The sequence below is a fragment of the Monodelphis domestica genome, chromosome 6 (assembly GCF_027887165.1).
Source record: "Monodelphis domestica isolate mMonDom1 chromosome 6, mMonDom1.pri, whole genome shotgun sequence".
NCBI classification, from domain to species: Eukaryota; Metazoa; Chordata; class Mammalia; order Didelphimorphia; family Didelphidae; genus Monodelphis; species Monodelphis domestica.
Window position 1 is genome coordinate 74,104,884 of NC_077232.1, and position 20,375 is coordinate 74,125,258.

The 20,375-nt window shown below is 46.4% G+C and overlaps 1 protein-coding gene across 1 annotated transcript; it reads left to right on the forward strand.

The window, feature by feature from the left end:
- Positions 1 to 193: 193 nt before the first annotated feature.
- CPXM1 (carboxypeptidase X, M14 family member 1) lies at positions 194 to 10,342 on the forward strand. Its single transcript, XM_007496939.3, has 14 exons — positions 194 to 1,628; positions 2,646 to 2,768; positions 2,992 to 3,101; positions 3,342 to 3,481; positions 3,902 to 3,992; positions 4,430 to 4,580; positions 4,771 to 4,859; positions 4,939 to 5,062; positions 7,231 to 7,427; positions 7,842 to 8,021; positions 8,159 to 8,456; positions 8,744 to 8,883; positions 9,093 to 9,195; positions 10,031 to 10,342. Exons 1-14 carry the CDS (start codon positions 1,175 to 1,177, stop codon positions 10,324 to 10,326), a joined length of 2,496 nt encoding a protein of 831 aa, XP_007497001.2. The 5' UTR covers positions 194 to 1,174; the 3' UTR covers positions 10,327 to 10,342.
- The last annotated feature ends 10,033 nt before the right edge of the window (positions 10,343 to 20,375 follow it).

Consider the following 20,375-nt stretch of genomic DNA (forward strand, 5'->3'; position numbering starts at 1 on the left):
GTCTGAGAGGACCGCCGAGGAGAACGAGAATGACGGAAACAAGACTTTTCCTTTGGGCTAACAACTGACGGGACAGAACTCCGATCCCCTCTGCCTCCGCCCCCGCCCCGCCCCCAATTTTAAAGCGGAGGGATTTGGATCTTCCAGAGCTAGCTGGCCGGCCGCCCATCTGCCCCGCCCCCTCTCACATCTGCTCGGTCCCCGCCCCCTTCCATCTGCATCTGCAGCCTCAGCTATAGTTACATAACGGGGAACGTGGCAGATGGTGGGGGCGGAGAGAAGGCCGGGGGACTGGGGAGCTCCGATGCCAGTGTTCGCCTCCAGTCCTTGATCCTGACTTTGAACAAGGGTGGGAGCCTCCCTTCCCCACTTCCCACACTTTTCTCTCAGCCTCAGTTTCCTTTCCCAACACCCCCCCCCCCCAGAAATGGTGGAGGGTACTACCGGGCTGGGCGCCAGGAAGTCTAGGTCCGCAGCTTGGCCTCTCCTTCCGTGCATCTTAGCTCCTAAGGTCTTTCCTCCATCAAAGTCCCCTCCCCCTCCCGATCCCCCTTCTTCAAGGCCCCACAGGACCGCACTCCTCCCACAGTCCTGCCCCTTGCTAGAGCCTCCCTACGGGAATGGAAAACTGAGATTCCTCGACTGTGCATCTCTTCCAGCTCCTCCGGATATAAGGCGGAGATGGGGATGGGGGAAGAGGGGGGCATTGGACTGCCTGAGGAGGGGGGAGTGGGAAGCTGTGGATAACAGCCCCGCACGTGGATGAGCTTCGGTTTCCTATTCCCACCCCCCACCCCCAACATCCCAACTCTCAGTCTCCCGGAGTTACTGTACAGAGGGGAAGATGGAGTACTCGAGGAACCTCTAGTTCTGGGCCTCAGTTTCCCTACTTTTGACTTCTTTCCATAGGGGCGCTGGTCGGGGGTGGGACCTGAGCTTAAGGAGAGTCAGCAAATACCCTCCCCTTACTTTCTGGGCTGGGACAATTTAGAGGGAATGGGAGAATAGGAGGAAGGGGCGGAGGCGAGGGTTAAGGGGGAGGGGCAGGACGAAGAAAAGAGCCAAGACCTGGAGGGAGACTCAGACCGACTGACTGACCGACGGACACCACTGAGCTTCGCCCCCTTCCCGCCCCCAACCCATCCCCTCCTCTGTCCTATCCTACGTCCTGGCCATGCAGAGGTTCCTGCTTACCTTGACCGTCCTGGCACAGACCTCCCGCCTCAGCCCCGGTCTGGGGGCAATTCCAACCCTTGCCAGCCCAACTCCCCACCTCCGGACCCAGGAGTCCCAGATCTCTCTAACCCCTAGGCCTGCAATTTCCCGAGACCCTACCACCCCCTCCCCATGGTCCAGGACACCGAAATTCCTGGTTCCCCAAACCTCTGGGCCCACAACTCCCTCGATCCCCAATATCTCTACCCTTCGCCCCCAGCCCCCTGAGTCTCTGACCCCTAGAATCCCTTGGTCCGCAACTTCTCCAGCTCCTGCCACCCCTACCTCACGACCCAGAACCCAGACGGCTCCGGTTCCTCGAACCCCAAGACCAGGGACTCCGGCTTCCCGAGCTCCCCATGCCTCCACCCCGAGGTCTGGGGAGTCCAAAGAGGAGGCGAAGAAGGAGAAAGGTGAGACTCTCATCCCCCAGTCAGGTCGGTCTTTTCTGAAATCTGCTCAGTTCCATAAGCCTTTATTGAATTGTCTAAAGATCTGAGTCAGCTCCGTTGATGCCTCCAGAAACCTTCCTGGGAATCAAGCCTTCGGTAGCTCAGCCCATTCCCTCTCCATTCCCTCCTCCTTCTGAGTCACAGAACTCTTAGCCCCTTCCCCCTACACTCCTCAAAGCCTTCCACATTCCCTTCTCCCCCAACACTCACTCCAACACACACACTCACCCACATAGGCTCACTGGCTCCAACATACACATACTTGCTTATTTACACTCCCATATTCTGGGTATTGGAGACTCCATCTAGACTTCCCTCCCCTATCCCTTCAGGGATCCCAGGCTTAGAAAAGCTCTGAAAAGAGAGCAGACCTTGAGCTGGTAAGAGGTGGGATCTCTTGTAAGGCTCAGAATGGGAGGGAGGGAAGGACTAAGAGAAATCAAGAGAAAGGACATAAGCAGAGACATAGAGGGAGAGAAACATAAAATTTAGGTGAGAATCCATCTAAACATGGACAGAGGGAGAGAAAAACAGAGGAAAGGGGGAGAATGAGGAAGATTAGGAAACAGAAAGATAAGGAGAGAAACAGAAACAAGAAAAACTGACACAGAAGGAAGAAGAGAGAGGGGGAAGGAAGGAATGTGAGACAGACAAGACAAGATACTCAGAAATTGTGGCACTGGCAGAGACAAGAGAGGTCCAGAAAAGAGGAGTAGGGTAAAGATGGAGACAAGGTGAGCTGGTGAGGAGGGAGGAATAAAAGGACAAGAGAAAAAGAATCAAGGTACAGATCACAAATATTTAGTAAACTGAATCGAAACTGCCTCTGAGGGGAGGAAGGGAGGACATAATATCATCCATTGTCCCTAGCTCCCCCCCTTCCAACATCATGAATGATGAATGTTTGCCTCTTGGGATTCTAGCTAGCTTTTGCTCTGCTTGGATTTCCTCCAACCCCTCCTTTTCTTCTCCTCTCAGCAAAGCCAGTGCTTCAAGTCAAGGTCCGAGTTGTCAAGAAGAAGAAAGTTGTTGTGAAGAAAAGGAAGAAGCTGGGTCCAACCCACCCAAGTCCGGGAAACCAAGAGATCACTCCGGAGCCAGGTAGCTCCCAAATAAAGGACATTCAGTCAAGGGACAATGGAAACATCCAGGCACTGATACACTTGACACATACATATAGATACAGATGTGTTTGGATATACAGATGGCTACAGGCACACTGGGACACCAAGAAAGAGGATGGACTCATGCCATGTCAGACAGAAGCATGTGCATTATGGATCCCCTCTTTCTGTGTTTCCCCCTCGTTTATTCCCTTCCACAGGCTGCCCACCCCTGGGGCTGGAATCTCTTCGAGTCTCTGATGAACAGTTCCAGGCTTCTAGTAGTCAATCATATGGCCTGGGTGCCCACCGAGGAAGGCTCAACATCCAGGTCAGAAAATTCTCCCCCACCTACCCCCATGTCAGAAATATTTCCCCCAACAAACAACAATTTTGTCCAAGAGATACCCCCATATAAACCTTTCTGCAAAAATGGAGAACCTCTCAGGAAAACCAAACCAAAACCAAAACCCTTGGAGAACCTTCCCCCTGAAAAAAGACTCCCCCCTCCCATTCTCTTTGACCCCTCCCCTCAGACCTTGCTTTCTCTTGATTTCTGTTTGTCCTGCAGTCAGGCTTAGTGGATGGGGACCTATTTGATGGGGCCTGGTGCCCAGAGCCAGAGGATGATTGGCCCTGGCTGCAGGTGGATGCTGGTCGGCTGGCCCGGTTCACAGGTGTTATCACCCAGGGCAGGAACTCTATCTGGAGGTGCTAAGGACTCTTCTAACGGAGATGGGCTGGGATGAATTGGAGTGGGCTGGGCGGCAGAACTCACATCAGAGCACTCACACCTGAAGCTTTGCCAAAGGCAGTGGCTATAGAAGGACTTAGGTGGTCCTGGATCTCAAAGTTAGGATCCATTGCTGGGAAAGAACTTGGACCTGGGAACCCGAACACTGCTCTTTTTCCTGGTTCTGCCCCAGACATGTAATTTTGCCTTTCTGGGGCTCATTTTCCATACCTGTAAAACAGGGAAACTATTCAGTGACCCTAGAGGGTGACATTCTAGGAATGACTATAGGTGGGGTCAAAGGATCTCAGGATACAGAGATGAGGAATTGGGTGGGAGAGAGGGAGAGGTTAATCCCTACAGCCTCAGAATTTATGCTTTTTCTCTCCCTACTGAAGGTATGACTGGGTCACATCCTACAAGATCCAGTTCAGCAATGACACTCTTACCTGGTGGGGGACTAAGAATCGAAGCAGTGGACTGGATGAGGTGAATGGGGGCCTGAAATGGGGAACTTAGGAAGGAAATACATTTGGAAGTACATCCTGGGCAGGCCAGCCTTTTACCAGCATCCCAGAGCTCAGGTCTCCATGGCTCTCAACTGTGTCATTCCTTTGAGATAGAACTGTCCGTCATGTGCATCAAATGGTCCCTGTTCTAGACCCAGGGAAGATAGAGAGAAAGAAAGACAATTATAGAGAGACAAAGAGATCCAGACACAGATACAGGGGAGATGGTAAAGCAGTGGCAGGGGAAGATCATGAGATAACAGACATGAAGACCAGAGGGATGACAGAGGGAGATGGACAGACAGGAACAAATTGACTCAGAGACTACTGAGACTGAGGTAGGGACTTATTCTGGTCCCAGGGGTCTTTAGAGAGAGTCCTCTGGGACTGGATTAAGCCTCCAATCTTTCTCCTCAGGTGTTCCCTGGGAATTCTGACCCTGACACACCCGTGCTGGTACTGCTCACTCAGCCTCAGGTGGCACGATACATACGGCTACTACCCCAGACCTGGCTACAAGGGGGTGCCGCCTGCCTCCGCCTTGAAGTGTTAGCCTGTCTGCTCCCAGGTGAAGACCCAGGGAGAGGGCACAGAAAGGACAGAAAGTCCAGGAAGCAATGATTGGGAGGACAGAGCAAGGAGAACTTTGTGGCTAGGAGCTATGGGGCCGAAATTATGAGACCTGTGGGTCATTGGGATTAAGGAAGGGAGGAAGGTCAAGTAGGATCCTGAAGACAAGGTCTCCTCTTCCAACCCAGACCCCAATGGGTTTTTCCCCCGGGAGCCTCAGCTTGGATCTTCAGACCCTCTGGATTTCCGCCATCATGATTACAAGGCTATGAGAAAGGTCAGAGACTCCCCTGAACCATGATCCTCCCTCTCCCTTTCCCATATTCTTCCTTTAACTACCTTGATTTCCTCTCCAGCTAATGAAGAAGGTGAATGATCAGTGCCCCAACATCACTCGTGTCTACAGCATTGGAAAAAGTCATCAGGGCCTGAAACTCTACGTGATGGAAATGTCTGACCAGCCTGGCGAACATGAGCTAGGTAGGGACACAGAGCCTGAGGAAGTAATCCTCGGAATGATTGTATTTGGGGATTGGGGTTCCAGAATGAGAGACACCTCTGAGGACATCCTGAGGAGCTCACATCTGAACAGCTGAATCTTAGGATGAAATCCTCCCATGAGAGATCTCACCCTCTACTTCTTTTTTTTTTATTTTTTATTTTTTAAAACCCTTACTTTCCGTCTTGGAGTCAATACTGTGTATTGGCTCCAAGGCAGAAGAGTGGTAAGGGTAGGCAATGGGGGTCAAGTGACTTGCCCAGGGTCACACAGCTAGGAAGTGGCTGAGGCCGGATTTGAACCTAGGACCTCCTGTCTCTAGGCCTGGCTCTCAATCCACTGAGCTACACCCTCTACTTCTTAAGGAGGTCTGGTCCACTTTTGGAGAACCCAAATCTCTCCTTCCATCAAGTCAAAACCTCTATGTAACCTTCCTCCATTGTTTCTAATTTCCTCTCTCTAGTCCTCAGTGTCTTATCCTTGCCCTGTCTCATTTTGCTGGCTCCGCTGGGGCATGTACTCCACAAAAACCCTAAGATCTTGTTCACCCCCAAATCTCTCCTATCCTTCTGAAGTCAACTCTTTGAACCCAAGTATAGAATTTGATTCAATTTAATCTTGTCAGATATAGCCTATCATTCTGGTCCGTCAAGCCCTTTGGGAATCATGACTTCTAGCTCTGAGTTACCTACAGATTTGAAAATAATGCCATATATGTCTTCATTCATGGCACGGATGAAAAAGTTAAGCAGGGAAAAGGTTCCAGGAGAGGTATCTGTGGCACTTTACTGGAGGCCTCCCTCCAAACCAACTTCAATCTATAAACGAGTAAGCTTCGGCTCTGCCATATGTTGTTGTTATTGTTTTCTGTTGGTTCCAAGGCAGAAGAGCAGTAAGGGCTAAACAGCGGGGGTTAAGTGACTTGCCCAGGGTCACCCAGCTAGGAAGTATCTGAGGCCAGATTTGAACCCAGGACCTCCCTTCTCTAGACCTGACTCTCTATCCACGGAGTTGCCTCAATGCCCCCAGAATAATCTTTTTTTTTTTAAACCCTTACCTTCCATCTTGGAGTCAATACTGTGTATTGGCTCCAAAGCAGAAGAGCAGTAAGGGCTAGGCAATGGGGGTCAAGTGACTTGCCCAGGGTCACACAGCTGGGAAGTGTCTGAGGCCAGATTTGAACCTAGGACCTCCCATCTCTAGGACTGGTTCTCAATCCACTGAGCTACCCAGCTGCCCCCAGAATAATCTTTTTTTTAATGCATAAAATATAATAAATAAAGGATAGATTACAAAGGAAACTTTCAGTTATGCTGAAAAACAATTCTCAATTTTTTTGAAAATCAAAAACAAGTTCTAGGACCTCAGGTTAAGGATTTGGAGACTAGATGAGCTCTTAAATCCCTCTCAGTGGAAACTTTTGGATCATATGACTTACCAGCCAAGGCCCTTTCCGCCCTCCCACCCTTTATGGATTGCACAAGAATGATGAGATAGATAACAGAGATGCTGACTTGCCCACAACTAATTGACCCTGGAGATATCAGTAGGGAGGGAACCAGAGACAAAGAGAAAGTGCTAAGATAAGGATAAAAACAAAAACAAAAAAATGAGGTCCCTAAAGCCCTAGTGATTAGGAAATTAAGATCAAAGCAGGGGGATGAGGAAAGGGAAGGAGAGGTATGGAAGGGATTGAGGAAATGGTTATGGGGCACGAGATGTATAGAAAAGCAATTTAACAGAGACTTCAGCGATGCCAGAGATGAAAGTGGGGGCCAGGCAGGTGGCTCAGTAGATGGAGAGTCAGGTCCAGAGATGGGTGGTCCTGGGTTCAAATTTGACTTCAGACACTTCCCAGCTGGGTGACCCTGGGCAAGTCACTTTACCCTCCTAGCCTAGTGCTTACCGCTCTTATGCCTTGGAACCCAGACAAAGTATTGATTCCAAGAAGGATTAAAAAAGAATGAGAAAGGGTTCTCCTAAAGGTGATTGGGAGGCTGTGATTATGTCGGGTTCCTCTGAATAGGAGGACTCTCCCAGAGGTAAGTATGGGACATGGGATGGACCCAATCCACCGAGAAGGAGGGGCTGTGTCTACACTTCCCCCTAGGAGAGCCTCGGGTCACCTCACAGACTGTACTTCCTCTAGGAGAACCAGAGGTGCGCTACGTGGCCGGCATGCACGGGAATGAGGCACTTGGCAGGGAACTGCTTTTGCTGCTCATGCAATATTTGTGTCTTGAATTCCTCCGTGGGAACCCTCGGGTGACACGGCTCCTCACGGAGACGCGCATCCATCTGCTGCCCTCCATGAACCCTGATGGCTATGAAATCGCTTACCGACGGGTACGGTCTTCTCCTTGACCCCAAACCGCAGGGTCCTTGGTGCCCTAGTGACGACTAGACAAGCCCTAGGTGCCCCTTCAAATTATCCAAAGGCCACCCGAATGTCTGCGCCTTCCCCCCTGGATTCTAGTCTCCTTCCATGAGCCCGGATGCCTGGGAGATTACCCCGGGCGGGGGGTGATTCGTGGCTCATTTCTGGCCCCTAATTCCCTAATCCCCATACTTCTCAGTGAGCCACCGTCCCAACTACAGGGTAACCCAAGCCCCGGAGTCTTGGGCCGGGTCCTGATCCTCCTCTGTGAGCCTCCGAGGCCACATCTGGGCCTTGACCGTTAGGTTTCAGTCCGGAGCGCCAGCCACCGGTCCGAGGGCTTGTTAGAGTGCTCTGAGGCTGAGTTCTGTTCTATCCTGCAGGGCTCGGAGCTGGTTGGGTGGGCTGAGGGAAGATGGACCCACCAGTACATTGACCTGAACCACAACTTTGCTGACCTCAACACACCTCTATGGGAAGCTGAGGATGATGGACTGGTGCCCCATAGCTTCCCCAACCACCACCTGCCACTGCCAGCTTACTACACAATGCCCAATGCCACAGTGAGTGACAGTCCCCCCCCCCCAGTGGAAGCAGGGATGCCCCACTAAGACTGCCTAAAGACGCTCAGTCACTACCCAGAAGCACTCCAGCCACCGCCTCAAGATGCTCCTCACCTTGCTCTGCCCACCATCCCTAGGTGGCTCCGGAGACTCGGGCTGTGATTGACTGGATGCAGAGAATTCCATTTGTGCTGAGTGCCAACTTACATGGCGGAGAGCTGGTGGTGTCCTATCCCTATGATATGACTCGGACCCCCTGGGAAGCCCAGGAGCTCACTCCCACGCCTGATGAACCCGTCTTCCGCTGGCTCAGCACCGTCTTCGCAGGGACCAGCCGAGCCATGCAGGAGCCAGGCCGACGGCCCTGCCACAGCGAGGATTTCTCACACCACGGCCATATCATCAATGGCGCCGAATGGCACTCAGTTGCTGGGAGTGCGTGAGCCTCACCCCTACCCTGTCTCTCCAGGAGTGATTGAGCCTCTGCTCTGTGACCTCTCCTTTCTAGGGTTCTGTACCCATATCCTAGAACCCCAGGAGCCTCCAAACCCATTGTGTCATCCTCTCCCAGGCAACTGTGTTCCCTAAAGCATATCCCCAAGTGAACCCCGCTCCCCAGTGTGGCTGTGTCCTGTCCCTAGACCACGTCTCTCCATGCCACCTCTCTCCTTGGATCTCTGGAGTCGGGGAGCCCCCAGGGTAACCTCACCCTTGCCCTTCAGGTATGAATGACTTCAGCTACCTCCACACAAACTGCTTTGAGATTACTGTGGAACTCTCCTGTGACAAGTTCCCCCATGAAAGCGAGCTGCCCCAGGAGTGGGAGAACAACAAGGATGCCCTCATCACCTACCTGGAGCAGGTTTCTCCCTAATCTCTGATCCCTGTTTGTAAGGAGGGCTTGGTGTCACCCAGTCACCAACTCTAATTCCTACCCACCACAGAGAGCTTGGGCAATGGGGAAGCTGGCAACCTCTTCCTCCCACCCTCGGCTCCATATTTAAGACTATTTATGGGCTAGATGGGTAGGGAGAGTAGGACCCAAGCCCCTTCTGTGTCTGTGCCTACCAGGTGCGAGTGGGCATTTCCGGACTCGTGTTAGACAAGGACACAGAGCAAGGCATTCCGGATGCTGTCATCGCAGTGGATGGCATCAACCACGATGTCACCACAGGTAGGTCAACAACATGAGCCTCCTTCTCACTGTAGCCCAAGGTTGCCAGAAAGGACCACCCCCATCCTTGAAGTTGGGCGGACTTTGGAGAGTAAAGGGAAGCCCTCAGGGTGAAGGAACAGGAATTGGAGGGAATGAAGAAGGTCCCAGGAGGATTGGGAGAACTTCAGTTTGGACTAGAATCCCTTGGAATGGGGGAGGGCAGATGGAATTGAAAAAAGGTGAGATTGGTTGGTGGGGACTGAGCCAAAGGCTCTGAGGAGTGATTAAGGAATTCTAGAGTTTGGATCAATTTGGTTGGGTGGGCTGAGGGACGATGGACCCACCAGTACATTGATCTGAACCACATCTTTGCTGACCTCAACACACCTTTATGGGAAGCTGAGGATGATGGACTGGTACCCCATACCTTCTCCAACCACCACCTGCCACTGCCAGCTTACTACACAATTTTGGGGATTTGGGGAAGTCATTAGAGTTTGGCTGGAGTTGTGGGGGGTCTGGGAGTGGTTAGGGCTAAGGTATCCCTGGGTGGGGAGCCAAGACACTCAAGTTTGGAAAGAAGGACCTTGGCTAGTTATTGGAAGGGTCCCAGAATAGGGCTGGGTGAGTTTGAGAAGAGTCCTGTGGCAAGCTGCAAGGGTAGGTGGGGATCTGGAGGGAAGCCTGGAAGGAGTAAGAGAGTGGCTTGATCCCAGATTTAGGGGAGCCCAGGAAGTCTCAGAAGGGCAGGCAGGATTCTAGGGGGTTGTGAGGGAGTCGAGAGGGTCAATTCTGGCAGTTATTAAATGCAGTCTAGCTCTAGAACACAACATCCCTGTGTTCCCCTCTCCAGCCCCAGGCGGGGACTACTGGCGGATGCTGACCCCTGGTGATTACATGGTGACAGCCAGTGCAGAGGGATACCACTCGGCCACCAAGCCCTGCAGAGTCTCTTTTGAGGAGGGTCCCACTCTCTGCCACTTCCGTCTCAGCAAGACACCCAAGCAGCGGCTTCGAGAGCTCCTGGCATCGGGTGTCAAGGTGCCCCCTGACCTAAGGAGGCGGCTGGACCGCCTTCGAGGCCGAGGGGTGAGGGCAGGTGGTGCTGGACGCTGCCCTGGGGGCTGTCACAGGCAGGACCTGGATTAAAGCCTTCGTGTCACCACCACGTGTGTCAGTGTCCATCTGTGGCTCAAGCCTTCCCAACGAGTTCATTCATTCAATCAAGATTTTTAAAGCACCTCCAGTAGACAGTGCCCTGAGCAGGGGTAGGTGGACATCCCTAGATGAGACCCAGGGATCCCTGTCCTCACAGAGCTTAGAGCTTAGTGGGAAGCTGAGATGCAGACCCAGAAAACGATGATACTCCTGTCCAGGGAGGGCTGGGATCCAAGCTGAACGATGTGGCTCAGTGCCCTCGGACATGCCCCCTTTGCCCTTCCCATGCATGCTGTTCTTCTTTCAGCACAGATCTGGTTATCTCACTCCTCTGCTCAAAAATCACTTCTGCCTCCTAAATAAGTCTGAATTAGTACTTAGCATTCATAAAAATATTTTAAATCCTTGCAGCAATCTGTGGTTTAAGTACTATTAGCATTCCCATTTTACTGATGTGGAAAGAGAGGCTGAGAGGTTAAACGACTTTTTGGTCACACAATTCTAACTACCAGTTGTTATTCACTCATGTCTGATTCTTCTGACCCCATTTGGGATTTTCTTGGCAAAAACACCAGCATAGTCTTCCGTTTCCTCCTCCAGCTCATTTAACAGATAAGGAACAGAGGCAAACAGTTACATGATTTGCCCAGAGTCACACAGCTAGGAAGTATCTGTTTTTGTTTTTGTTTTGTTTTTTTGTAATTTGTACCCTGGGGACTTCATTTCCCAGCATTCTTTACTCTTCCTGGGGTTCCCTTGTCTTGTGTCTCTGTATTGTGCCCTATCGTGGGTTTGTTTATGAATTTGCTGAAACTCACACTGTGGGGCTTTTTACTCAATTGTGGCAGGCTGGGGGGGGTCTCTGGCTCTTTGCTCTGCTCACTGGGCTAAGGGAACCCCCTTTTCTCTCTCACTTTGTTGTTATAAAATCCTATAAATTTAAATACTTGGAGCATTCATTCATTTTTAGTCTTACATATCTGAGGCTAGATTTGAATTCAGAGAGATGAGCAGGAAGACCAGTGAGTGCTCTAAACGCTGCACCACTAAGTTACCTGTCAAAGGCACGATTTAAACTCTGCCTCTCTAAGGCAGGAAATGCAATTGGGACGCCTGTGGTTCAAACCAACTTTCTCTGGCTTAGCCCATGTGAATTTGGGTCCTGTATTGTTTAATACTCTTTGGACGTGCCAAACTGGATTGCTCTTGTTTTAGCCCAGCTCCCAGAGGTTCTGGAAAATCAGCCCCTAAAGCCCTTACTTTTGTTCTCTACTTTTATTTTTATTTTTTCATCAACAAGCATTTGCTTCCTCTCTTTCCATTCTTTCCCTCCCTCCTGACCCATTTAGAAGAAATAAAACCCTTGCAATAAGTATGCATAGTCAGGCAAAACAAATTTCTGTCTGTTTGACTGCAAACGTCTCCTTCATCTCATCACCTCCCTGTCAGGAGGTGGGGAATGCCAGGCCCCTGGACTCACATCTGGTCACTGCTTTGATCCAGAGCTCTTCTGTAAGAATGTAAAATCCTTAAAAGGCTTTGCTGTTGCCAAGAGTCATGGGTCCGAGAAAGATCCTAACCGGCTTGGGGATAAAGATAAGTATTAATAACTGAGGAAAGAAACCAGACTTCTTCAGCTGGACTGTAATGAAGCAGTGGGAGTGCATATACTGAGAGATCTCACTGGAGTCAATTAGACTTTGTAATCTAAACAAAAACTAGGGAGCACTGAAGTCAGGAGGAACCTGGATTCAAATTGGATCTCAGACACTTCCTAGCTGGGTGACTGTGGGCAAGTCACTTAACCCCAATACTTAGTATGGATTCTAAGCCAGAAGGTAAGAGTACAAATGAAATTAAGCTAGCAATAAAATTAAAATAAATGTAAAAATAGAAAATAAATTATATTAATGTAAATAATTAAATTTAAAAAACGAAAGCAAAAAAACTGGGTTTCCTTCCATTTACTGAGCACTTATGCTTTCCAGCCTTCCTACCTTTGCTCAAATTGTGCCTCATTCCACAATGCTGCCCCTCCTTGTCTTTGCCTGGAAATCTTACTTATCCTTGTAAGTCTACCTCCTTTGCCATCTCCTCTGTCATGCCTTCCCCAATCTCCTCCAATCATGGCATAGTTTTGCCCTTTTCTAAAACTTTCCCAACTCCTTTCACTTGGTCAGCATTTCTCTGTAAGCCCAGATCAGGCTCAGCCTAGTTTTTCATCCTTGCTAGCTTCTTGCCCCCTACTGGATTATGAGTTCCGTAGCAGCCAGCTGTGAAGGCCTCCGTGCCAAGAACAAAGAATCAGGCTAGTCAAGGACAGCTCGGTCCCCAGCCCTAAGGCTTTCACTACTCAAACTCCTCTGAATCCCTAACTCCCAGTCTAAGGACCAGAACCCCTGCCTCAACCCATCCCCATCCCATGGCCTCAGAGACCTTCTACCCTTGACTGCTGATCACTTACCTCTTCTGTTACTGCAATTGACACTGGCTGTCCTGTGATGGTTTCCCACAGCTGTTTCTTCTGCCCTGGTCAGCATTCCAGGCCAGTGTGTGTGTGTGTGTGTGTGTGTGTGTGTGTGTGTGTGTGTGTCTGCCTGCCTGCCTGCCTGCCTGCCTGTCTGTCCCTCTCAGGGTTTATTTATAAGAGGAAAGAATGAACAGGTCCAGAACAAATACATCAAAGGAAAGTCAGTAAGTCATCTGTGGATCAAAAGAAATTCCTCACTCTCACACTAGGTGGCCCTAAACTTCTCACATCTCAAGGCTAGAACCTCTTGCACATGAAAATATTCCTCTTTTAACCACGGAGATCTTATAGCCCTTCCTACCTGATAATAGTTGTATTATTAGTATCTGTTGATTGAGAAAATAATATTTGAAAAGTTACCATCAATTCAGTAACACTTAAATGTGTTTTTTCTTATTACATATGCATTTCTATATATGTACATTTAAAAGGAACAAGGCAACCTTCAGCAATTATTAGTCTAAGTTCAACTAAGATTTCTCCATAACCAGTCTTTAAGACACAGGCTCCCACCCAGGATTTCTCTATTTGGCTCATGTCTACATATTCACACACACACACACACACACACACACACACACACATACACACACACACACACACACAACCAAAACACCCTCAGCTCTCATCATTTGGACTAACAAGACACTAAATCTTTATTTAGCCTGACAGCAAAGCTAAAAGGATTCACATTGGAGCCCATAAATAATGGAGAAAAACTCTTTTGTTCAAGTGTAGATTGTCCCTCCACCAAGCCTCAGCTCCTCAGTTTTTGTACTATTCCCCCACTCTCCCATCCTAATATATACTGAAGAGAAATGATGGGAGGAAATAAATGGGGAGTTCAGTAAACAGATCACAAGCCTAGCACAAAGGCATGATATAGTTAGTACTGGTGAGAAATTCCAATTATCTGGACTTCTACTAGAGTTTCTCTCTCTCTCTCTCTCTCTCTCTCTCTCTCTCTCTCTCTCTCTCTGTCTCTCTCTCTCTCTCTCTCCCCCTCTCCCTCTCTCTGCCTCCCTCTCTCTGCCTCCCTCTCTCTCTGTCTCTGTCTCTCTGTCTCTGTCTCTCTCTCCCCCCCCTTCCTCCCTCCCTCCCTCCCTCCCTCCCTCCCTCCCTCCCTCCCATGTATGCTTTTGTCTCTTCTCCCTCTCTTTCATCTCTTTGACTCTTCTCTTTGTCTCTCTTTCCTCTCTTTTTCTTTCTCTCAAAAAAAGAGCAGCTGATAATGTCTTTTTTTTGGTAGTTTTTTTTTAATTTCTCCTTGGTTATACGATTCTTGTTCTCTCCCTCCTCTCTTCCTTCCCCTCTTCCAGAGTTGACAAGCAATTTCACTGGGTTATATATATATATAAAATATATTACCACTCAAATCCTATTTCTACGTTATTCCTTTTTGTAATAGAGTAATCTTTTAAAACAGAAACCCATATAATGCCCATATAAACAAGTGATAAATCACATTTTCTTCTGGATTTCTACTCCTACAGTTCCTTCCTTCCTTCCTTTCTTTCACCTACTGTCTTGGAATCAACACTGTGTATTGGTTCCAAAGCAGTAAGTGCTAGGCAATGGCAGTTAAGAGAGTTGCCCAGGGTCACACAGCTAAGGAAGTGTCTGAGACCAGATTTGAACCTAGGACCTCTCCATCTCTAGGTCTGGCCCTGAATCCACTGAGCCACCCAGCTTCCCCCTCCCACAGTTCTTTCTCTAGATATGGATAGCATTCTTTCTCAGAAGTCCCTCGACATTTTTCTGAATCATTGTATTGCTTTTAGTCAGCTGACAAAGTCTTAACTTGTGTTGGTGGTATTCTCAGTCTATTCTCTGTCTATTTCTGAGTCTCTCCTCTGTTTATTTGTCTGTCTTCCTCTCCATCTCTGTCTCTCTGCCAAAAACAAAAACCAGTGATTTCTTAATTTGTAGATTACTTAATCTTTTAATATATAGTGGCATAAAGAAGGGTGATTTTCATTTTGGATGTGATTTTTAGTTATATTGATTGCAGAGGTGAATATAAAGGGAACTTTGTGGGGAAATGATTACTCCATCTTAGACTTTGTAACTGAAGAGTAGGAATCCAAGCATCATTTGGCATGAGCCTTTGATTTTTAAAAGGTTCAGAGAAAGGATAAGGAAGATGCCTTGGATTAAAACTTTAAAGGGAATCAACTTAAGAATTCTCGGTTTGATCCTTTGATCCAGCCATAGCACTGCTGGGTCTGTACCCCAAAGAGACAATAAGTAAAAACACTTGTACAAGAATATTCATAGCTGCGCTCTTTGTGGTGGCAAAAACATTGGAAAATGAGGGGATGCCCTTCAATTGGGGAATGGCTGAACAAATTGTGGTATATGTTGGTGATGGAATACTACTGTGCTCAAAGTAATAAAGTAGAGGAATTCCATGGGGACTGGAACAACCTCCAGGAAGTGATGCAGAGCAAAAGGAGCTGAATCAGGAAAACAATGTACACAGAGTGTGTACACTGTGGTACAATCGAATGTAATGGACTTCTCCATTAGTGGCAATGCAATGACCCTAAACAACTTGGAGGAACCTACAAGGAAGACCACTATCCACATCCAGAGGAAACACTGTAGGTTGGCTGCGGGAAGGGTGGGGGAGGGGAGGGAGGGAAATATTGTGATTATTGTAACCAAGGAATAATGTTCTAAATTGACTAAATAAATTAATTCAAATTAAAAAAAATTAAAAGAATTCTTGGTTTGAGAATTTTATTCTTAGGAATGAAATTTAGAAAACACAAAGAGAAGTAGTTTCAATAATAACTGACTTATAATACTCTAAGGTTTGCAAAGAGTTTTTGCATACTTTACCTCATTTGATCTTTGTAGGAACCCTATTATTTTCCTCGTTTTAACATTTAAGTAAATTGCTACCCATAGTCACATAACTGAAATTATGAAAGATGGGATTTGAACCCAGGTCTCTCCTGATTCCCAAACCAACCTTTTCCCCACTAAACAAACTATTTCTCTAATATCTTCTCTGATGAGGAGGAAAAATGAGAACTGTCAAAAGATATCATTGAATGTACTGGGGACATGACAAATCCAGGTTAAAAAAGACAGAAGGTGGAATCAAGAGCAAGTATAGACGATGAACAGAAAGTATAGAATGTTAGGGTGAGTTATAGTGTCATAATGCTCAACATGAGATAAGGATGATAAAGAAAAGCCAAGAAGAGGAAAAATGGGACTTTTAGCTATTTGGGGGGAAAGAGGGGAATCAAAGAAAACTGAGGCTGCTGCTTGCAGTAAATAGGATGATGAAAACAGATGAAAAAGAGAAGACAATAGATTTTTTAAAAATTTTGTTTGCCTTCTCTGCCAAAGAGAATGATCTTTGGGCCACAAAAATGTTTACTGTAGCATTGATGTCCAAGATAAGTAGGGATATAATGAAAAGATCCTTTATGAGCTCATCACTGGTCCAGATGCCCTACCTATGCCTATCACACATTTAGAGCTGAAAAGAATGGCAGAGGTCGCCTGGTCCAACCCCTTCATTTTACAGAGGAGGAAACTAAGGCCAAGGAAAGTCAAGTGACTTGTCCAATATCACAAAGATAGAGTCAGAAGCAGGATTTGAAAACATCTTCTGATTACAAAGTCAATATTCTTTACACTGCCTCTCTGTACAGTCTAGGGTACAGAAAGAATTATCAGATGTGATTATCAAAATTGATCTTTGAAAGGCTATGGAAAATTCATGGAGTTCTGTACAACTGATAAAAAGAAATATATATGTATATTTTTAAGAGAAGAGAATAGTTTGCAAATCATAAGACAACTTGTCTTTGCTAGAAAAATTCTAGCATAGATTATGAAAGATGGTTAATGATAATTTAGAAAAGGAAACAGTGATCACAAAAACCTATCTGACTTTATCTTTAATATTTCATAGAATTACAGAATTTCAGAGAAGGAAACTTAGTTGTCATTAACTCCAACTTAAACCTAAATGAGGATTCCTTTTATGATCTACACAAGGGGTTATTTAATTGACTAAAAGTGCAATCAGGTGGGGGCAGCTGGGTGTCTCAGTGGATTGATAGCCAGGCCTAAAAAATGGGGAGGTCCTAGGTTCAAATCTGGCCTCAGACACTTTCTAGCTGTGTGACCCTGGACAAGTCTCAACTCCTATTGCCTAGCACTTGCCACTCTTCTGCTTTGGAACCATTATACAGTATTGATTCTAAGATGGAAGGTAAGGGTTTAAAAAAAAGTGCAATGCGGAAAAAATGAGATCCTTCATTAGAGATGTCCTTCCAAGTTGACATTGAATTATTGAGGAAAATCAGCTCTTTGGGTTCAGTCATTCCTCCAGTTCCAAAGTCATATAGCCATACTATTATATAGCCCACAACTTCTTACTTTATCCATAAGAATATCATGAGAAACTTTATAAATGCTTTGCTAAAATCTAGGTGAACCATATTTGTAGAATAACATTAATCTGTCAAAAAAGAAAAGATTAGTCTATTTGTTCTTGGTGAAGTCATGCTGGATCTTTGTGATCAATGATTCATTTTCAAGATGTTCACTAACTATTCCTATAATGAACGGATAAAAGATGGCCTCACATGTAGATAAGTAACTGAAATGACCAGGTATAGGAAGACCCCCTTCTCTAATGTGAATGCACACCCTCCACAGGAGCACAGAAGGATGAAAGATAGTTGACTGAATACCCATACCGAAGAGCTTTTCAGGATCCCCATTGCCTAGTGTCTTGGGTCCATTTTTTCTCTAGAATTTTAATAATTATTTTTATTTTTTTAAAAATAGTTTTCTATGGTTATATGTAGAGTTTTAAATGTAATATATTTGCATACACTATGTAATATATGTGATCACAGTTGGCTTATTTGCTTTCATTGAGCTTTGAAGCTATGGAAAATCCCCAAAAATTTGGAAGAAAGGGCTCATTTCCCACTGGGTCAAGTGTCAAGAAATAGATCCATCTTCCAGTTTTCAAATCAGCCAATGAGATTTTGGGAACCAACCCATTTTGGTGACCTAGTTCAGTCTCCTCACTTCCCACTTGGCCCCAGTTCAGTTGCTCCTCCAGACAGCAATCCCTTGAAATCTGTTCCCTACTTCACCTCCTACTCTGATCTCCACCACTCTTGGTGCTCCTTCCAGGGTAGCAGTGTTCAGCCATATTTGACACCAGTGTGATCTCCCTAGAACTTTTACTCTCTATCTGAAAGAATCCCCTCATTCACAGATAAATAGATAGTGAACATACTGTGGCCACATACTTTATCAAATATAGAAAAAATGAAAGGAAACATGTTAGGCGCTCCTTCATGGAATCTTCCACTTCTAGCTATTTCCCTAAATTCCTTCCACTTCTGTTCATATTTCTTTAGGCATGAGAGGAGAATTCTTAAATCTCATTCACGCACAGCTTGTGGAATGAGGAAAAGGTATGTACATCCAGGACAGGTCATGGAATATAAAAAAAGACAAGGAAAGCAGAGGAAAAATTATGTCTGTCTCCTTGTTTTTGGCTTACCAATCCACCAGGGTTTGGAATTGCTGACACCCTTAACTACTTCGGACTTTCTTCCTTCCTTATACTTTGATCACTACATATACTCCACAGTTTGAACTTGGCTCCATAATGCTGGTTATACTTCTTCCTGCTGGCCAACTTACTGGCAGAGAGTCTTAAATTGCTTCAGACTAGCAGCCCCAATCCCTCAAATTATCTGTTACTTACTCATAGAGTGAGCAGGAAGCCTACTCAGCTCTTGGCTCCCCATTCCCAGTATGGCAACCAGGAAATCTCTCAAGGACAAGGAAAAGAAAATGGAACCCTGACCCCATGAGCTCATGCCCAGATTCCTTCCCCTCCAATCGCAAGCAGGATTTTCTGATCCAGAGAACCCTCTATTTGTGTGAACTTCCATGATCATTCACCTCATTTCAGTTTCCCTCACTTCAAATCAAACAGTGGTACAAGAATAGTGCAGAAGCATCTTTAGAAGAAGGTCCCTAATGGAGAACATCAGGGACTTATCTCTATTTGATTCTGGTATTTTTTTATGGACCTTGATAAAGGGATAGATGGCATAGAAGATAACAAAACTAGGAGAAATAGCTAACTTGCTGAATAAACAGTCACATTCCAAAAACAAAACAAGGCTTTGATAAGCTATAACCATGATGGCAAACCTATGGCACATGTACCAGAAGGGGCACTCAGAGCCTTCTCTGTGGGCATGCCTGCCTTCACCCCAGCACAGAGTTCAACAGAGTTTGTTACTAGAAAGCCAGAGGGATGCAGGGCCAGGATGCTCTCCCTCTCTCTTCTCCACACTTACTTGAGGACATCACCTGCCCCTCTAAAAGGTTCACCATCACTGATATAACATTGGGCTGAATCTAAGATGAAATTTAATAGGGATAAATGCAAAGTCTTATTTGGAGGATTTTTAAAAAATGACCGTAACAAATACCAGATGGGGGGGGAATATGATTAGATCATCATTCATCTGAAAAATATCTTGGGGTTTTAGTGAGTTACAAGCTCCTTATGAGTCAACAGTATAGAACATGATTAACAGGAAAAAGCTTGCTCAATCTTAGGCTGCATAAAAAGGGATACAGGATCACCATGGTCTATAATCTGGCAGTCAGTTCTAGGGCATTTTTGAGAAGGATATGGATAAACTGGAGATTATCCAGAGGAGGCAACCAAGATGATGTTCTTAGCGTAGAAAGAGTCTTGGATTTGGAATCAGAGGACCTTGTTTCAAATCCTGTGACTACTGCCAAATCATCTAACCTCTTTGGACCTCAGTTTCCTACTCTGTAAAATGGGGGGGGGGGGGGGAGCTGGTTTGATCTAGGTAGTCTCCAAGATCCTTTCCAGCTCTGAATTTGTAATCTTGTGTCATATGAGCAAACATATGAAGGAATAGGGAATGTTTAAATTGAAGGAGAAAAAACATTTCTGATAACAAGTATTTGAAGGGCTATCTTGTAGAAGAAAGGTTATTTTTATTCTGCTTGGTACCAGAGGCCAGTGGGTGGATATTGAAAAGAGTCAGATTTAGGTTTGATGTGAGAAAAAAAAAACATTAAAGCTATGGAAAGTGAAGCAGGTTTCTTCAGGAAGTAGTACATTTCCCTAGCAGAGTTCTTTAAGAGAAAGTTGGATAGGCACAGCTAAGTGGCACAGTGGATAGAGTGGCAGATCTGGAGTTGGGAGGACCTGTGTTCAAATCTGACCTCAGACATTTAGTTGTATCACCTTGGCCAAACCACAATTGGCTAGCTCTTACTGCATATGATTCTAAGACAGAAGGTAAGGGTTTTAAAAAAGAAAGGGAGAAAACTAGATGTTACATAGGGCAGCAGTGATGAGGTAATGGTTGGATTAGACATCTGAGATTTCTTTCAACTTTCAGATTCTGTGATTTTGTGAAGTTTGTAACACTCTTAAGTGGAACCTCTAATATTGCAGGTA

Bases quoted from the DNA above. Each gene is read 5' to 3' on its own strand.
- CPXM1 (XM_007496939.3), top strand. From the start codon at position 1,175: ATGCAGAGGTTCCTGCTTACCTTGACCGTCCTGGCACAGACCTCCCGC. The intron at 3,993-4,429 runs GTGAATGGGGGC...CTTTCTCCTCAG, and splicing joins GAAGCAGTGGACTGGATGAG to GTGTTCCCTGGGAATTCTGA. The intron at 4,581-4,770 runs GTGAAGACCCAG...CTTCCAACCCAG, and splicing joins GTTAGCCTGTCTGCTCCCAG to ACCCCAATGGGTTTTTCCCC.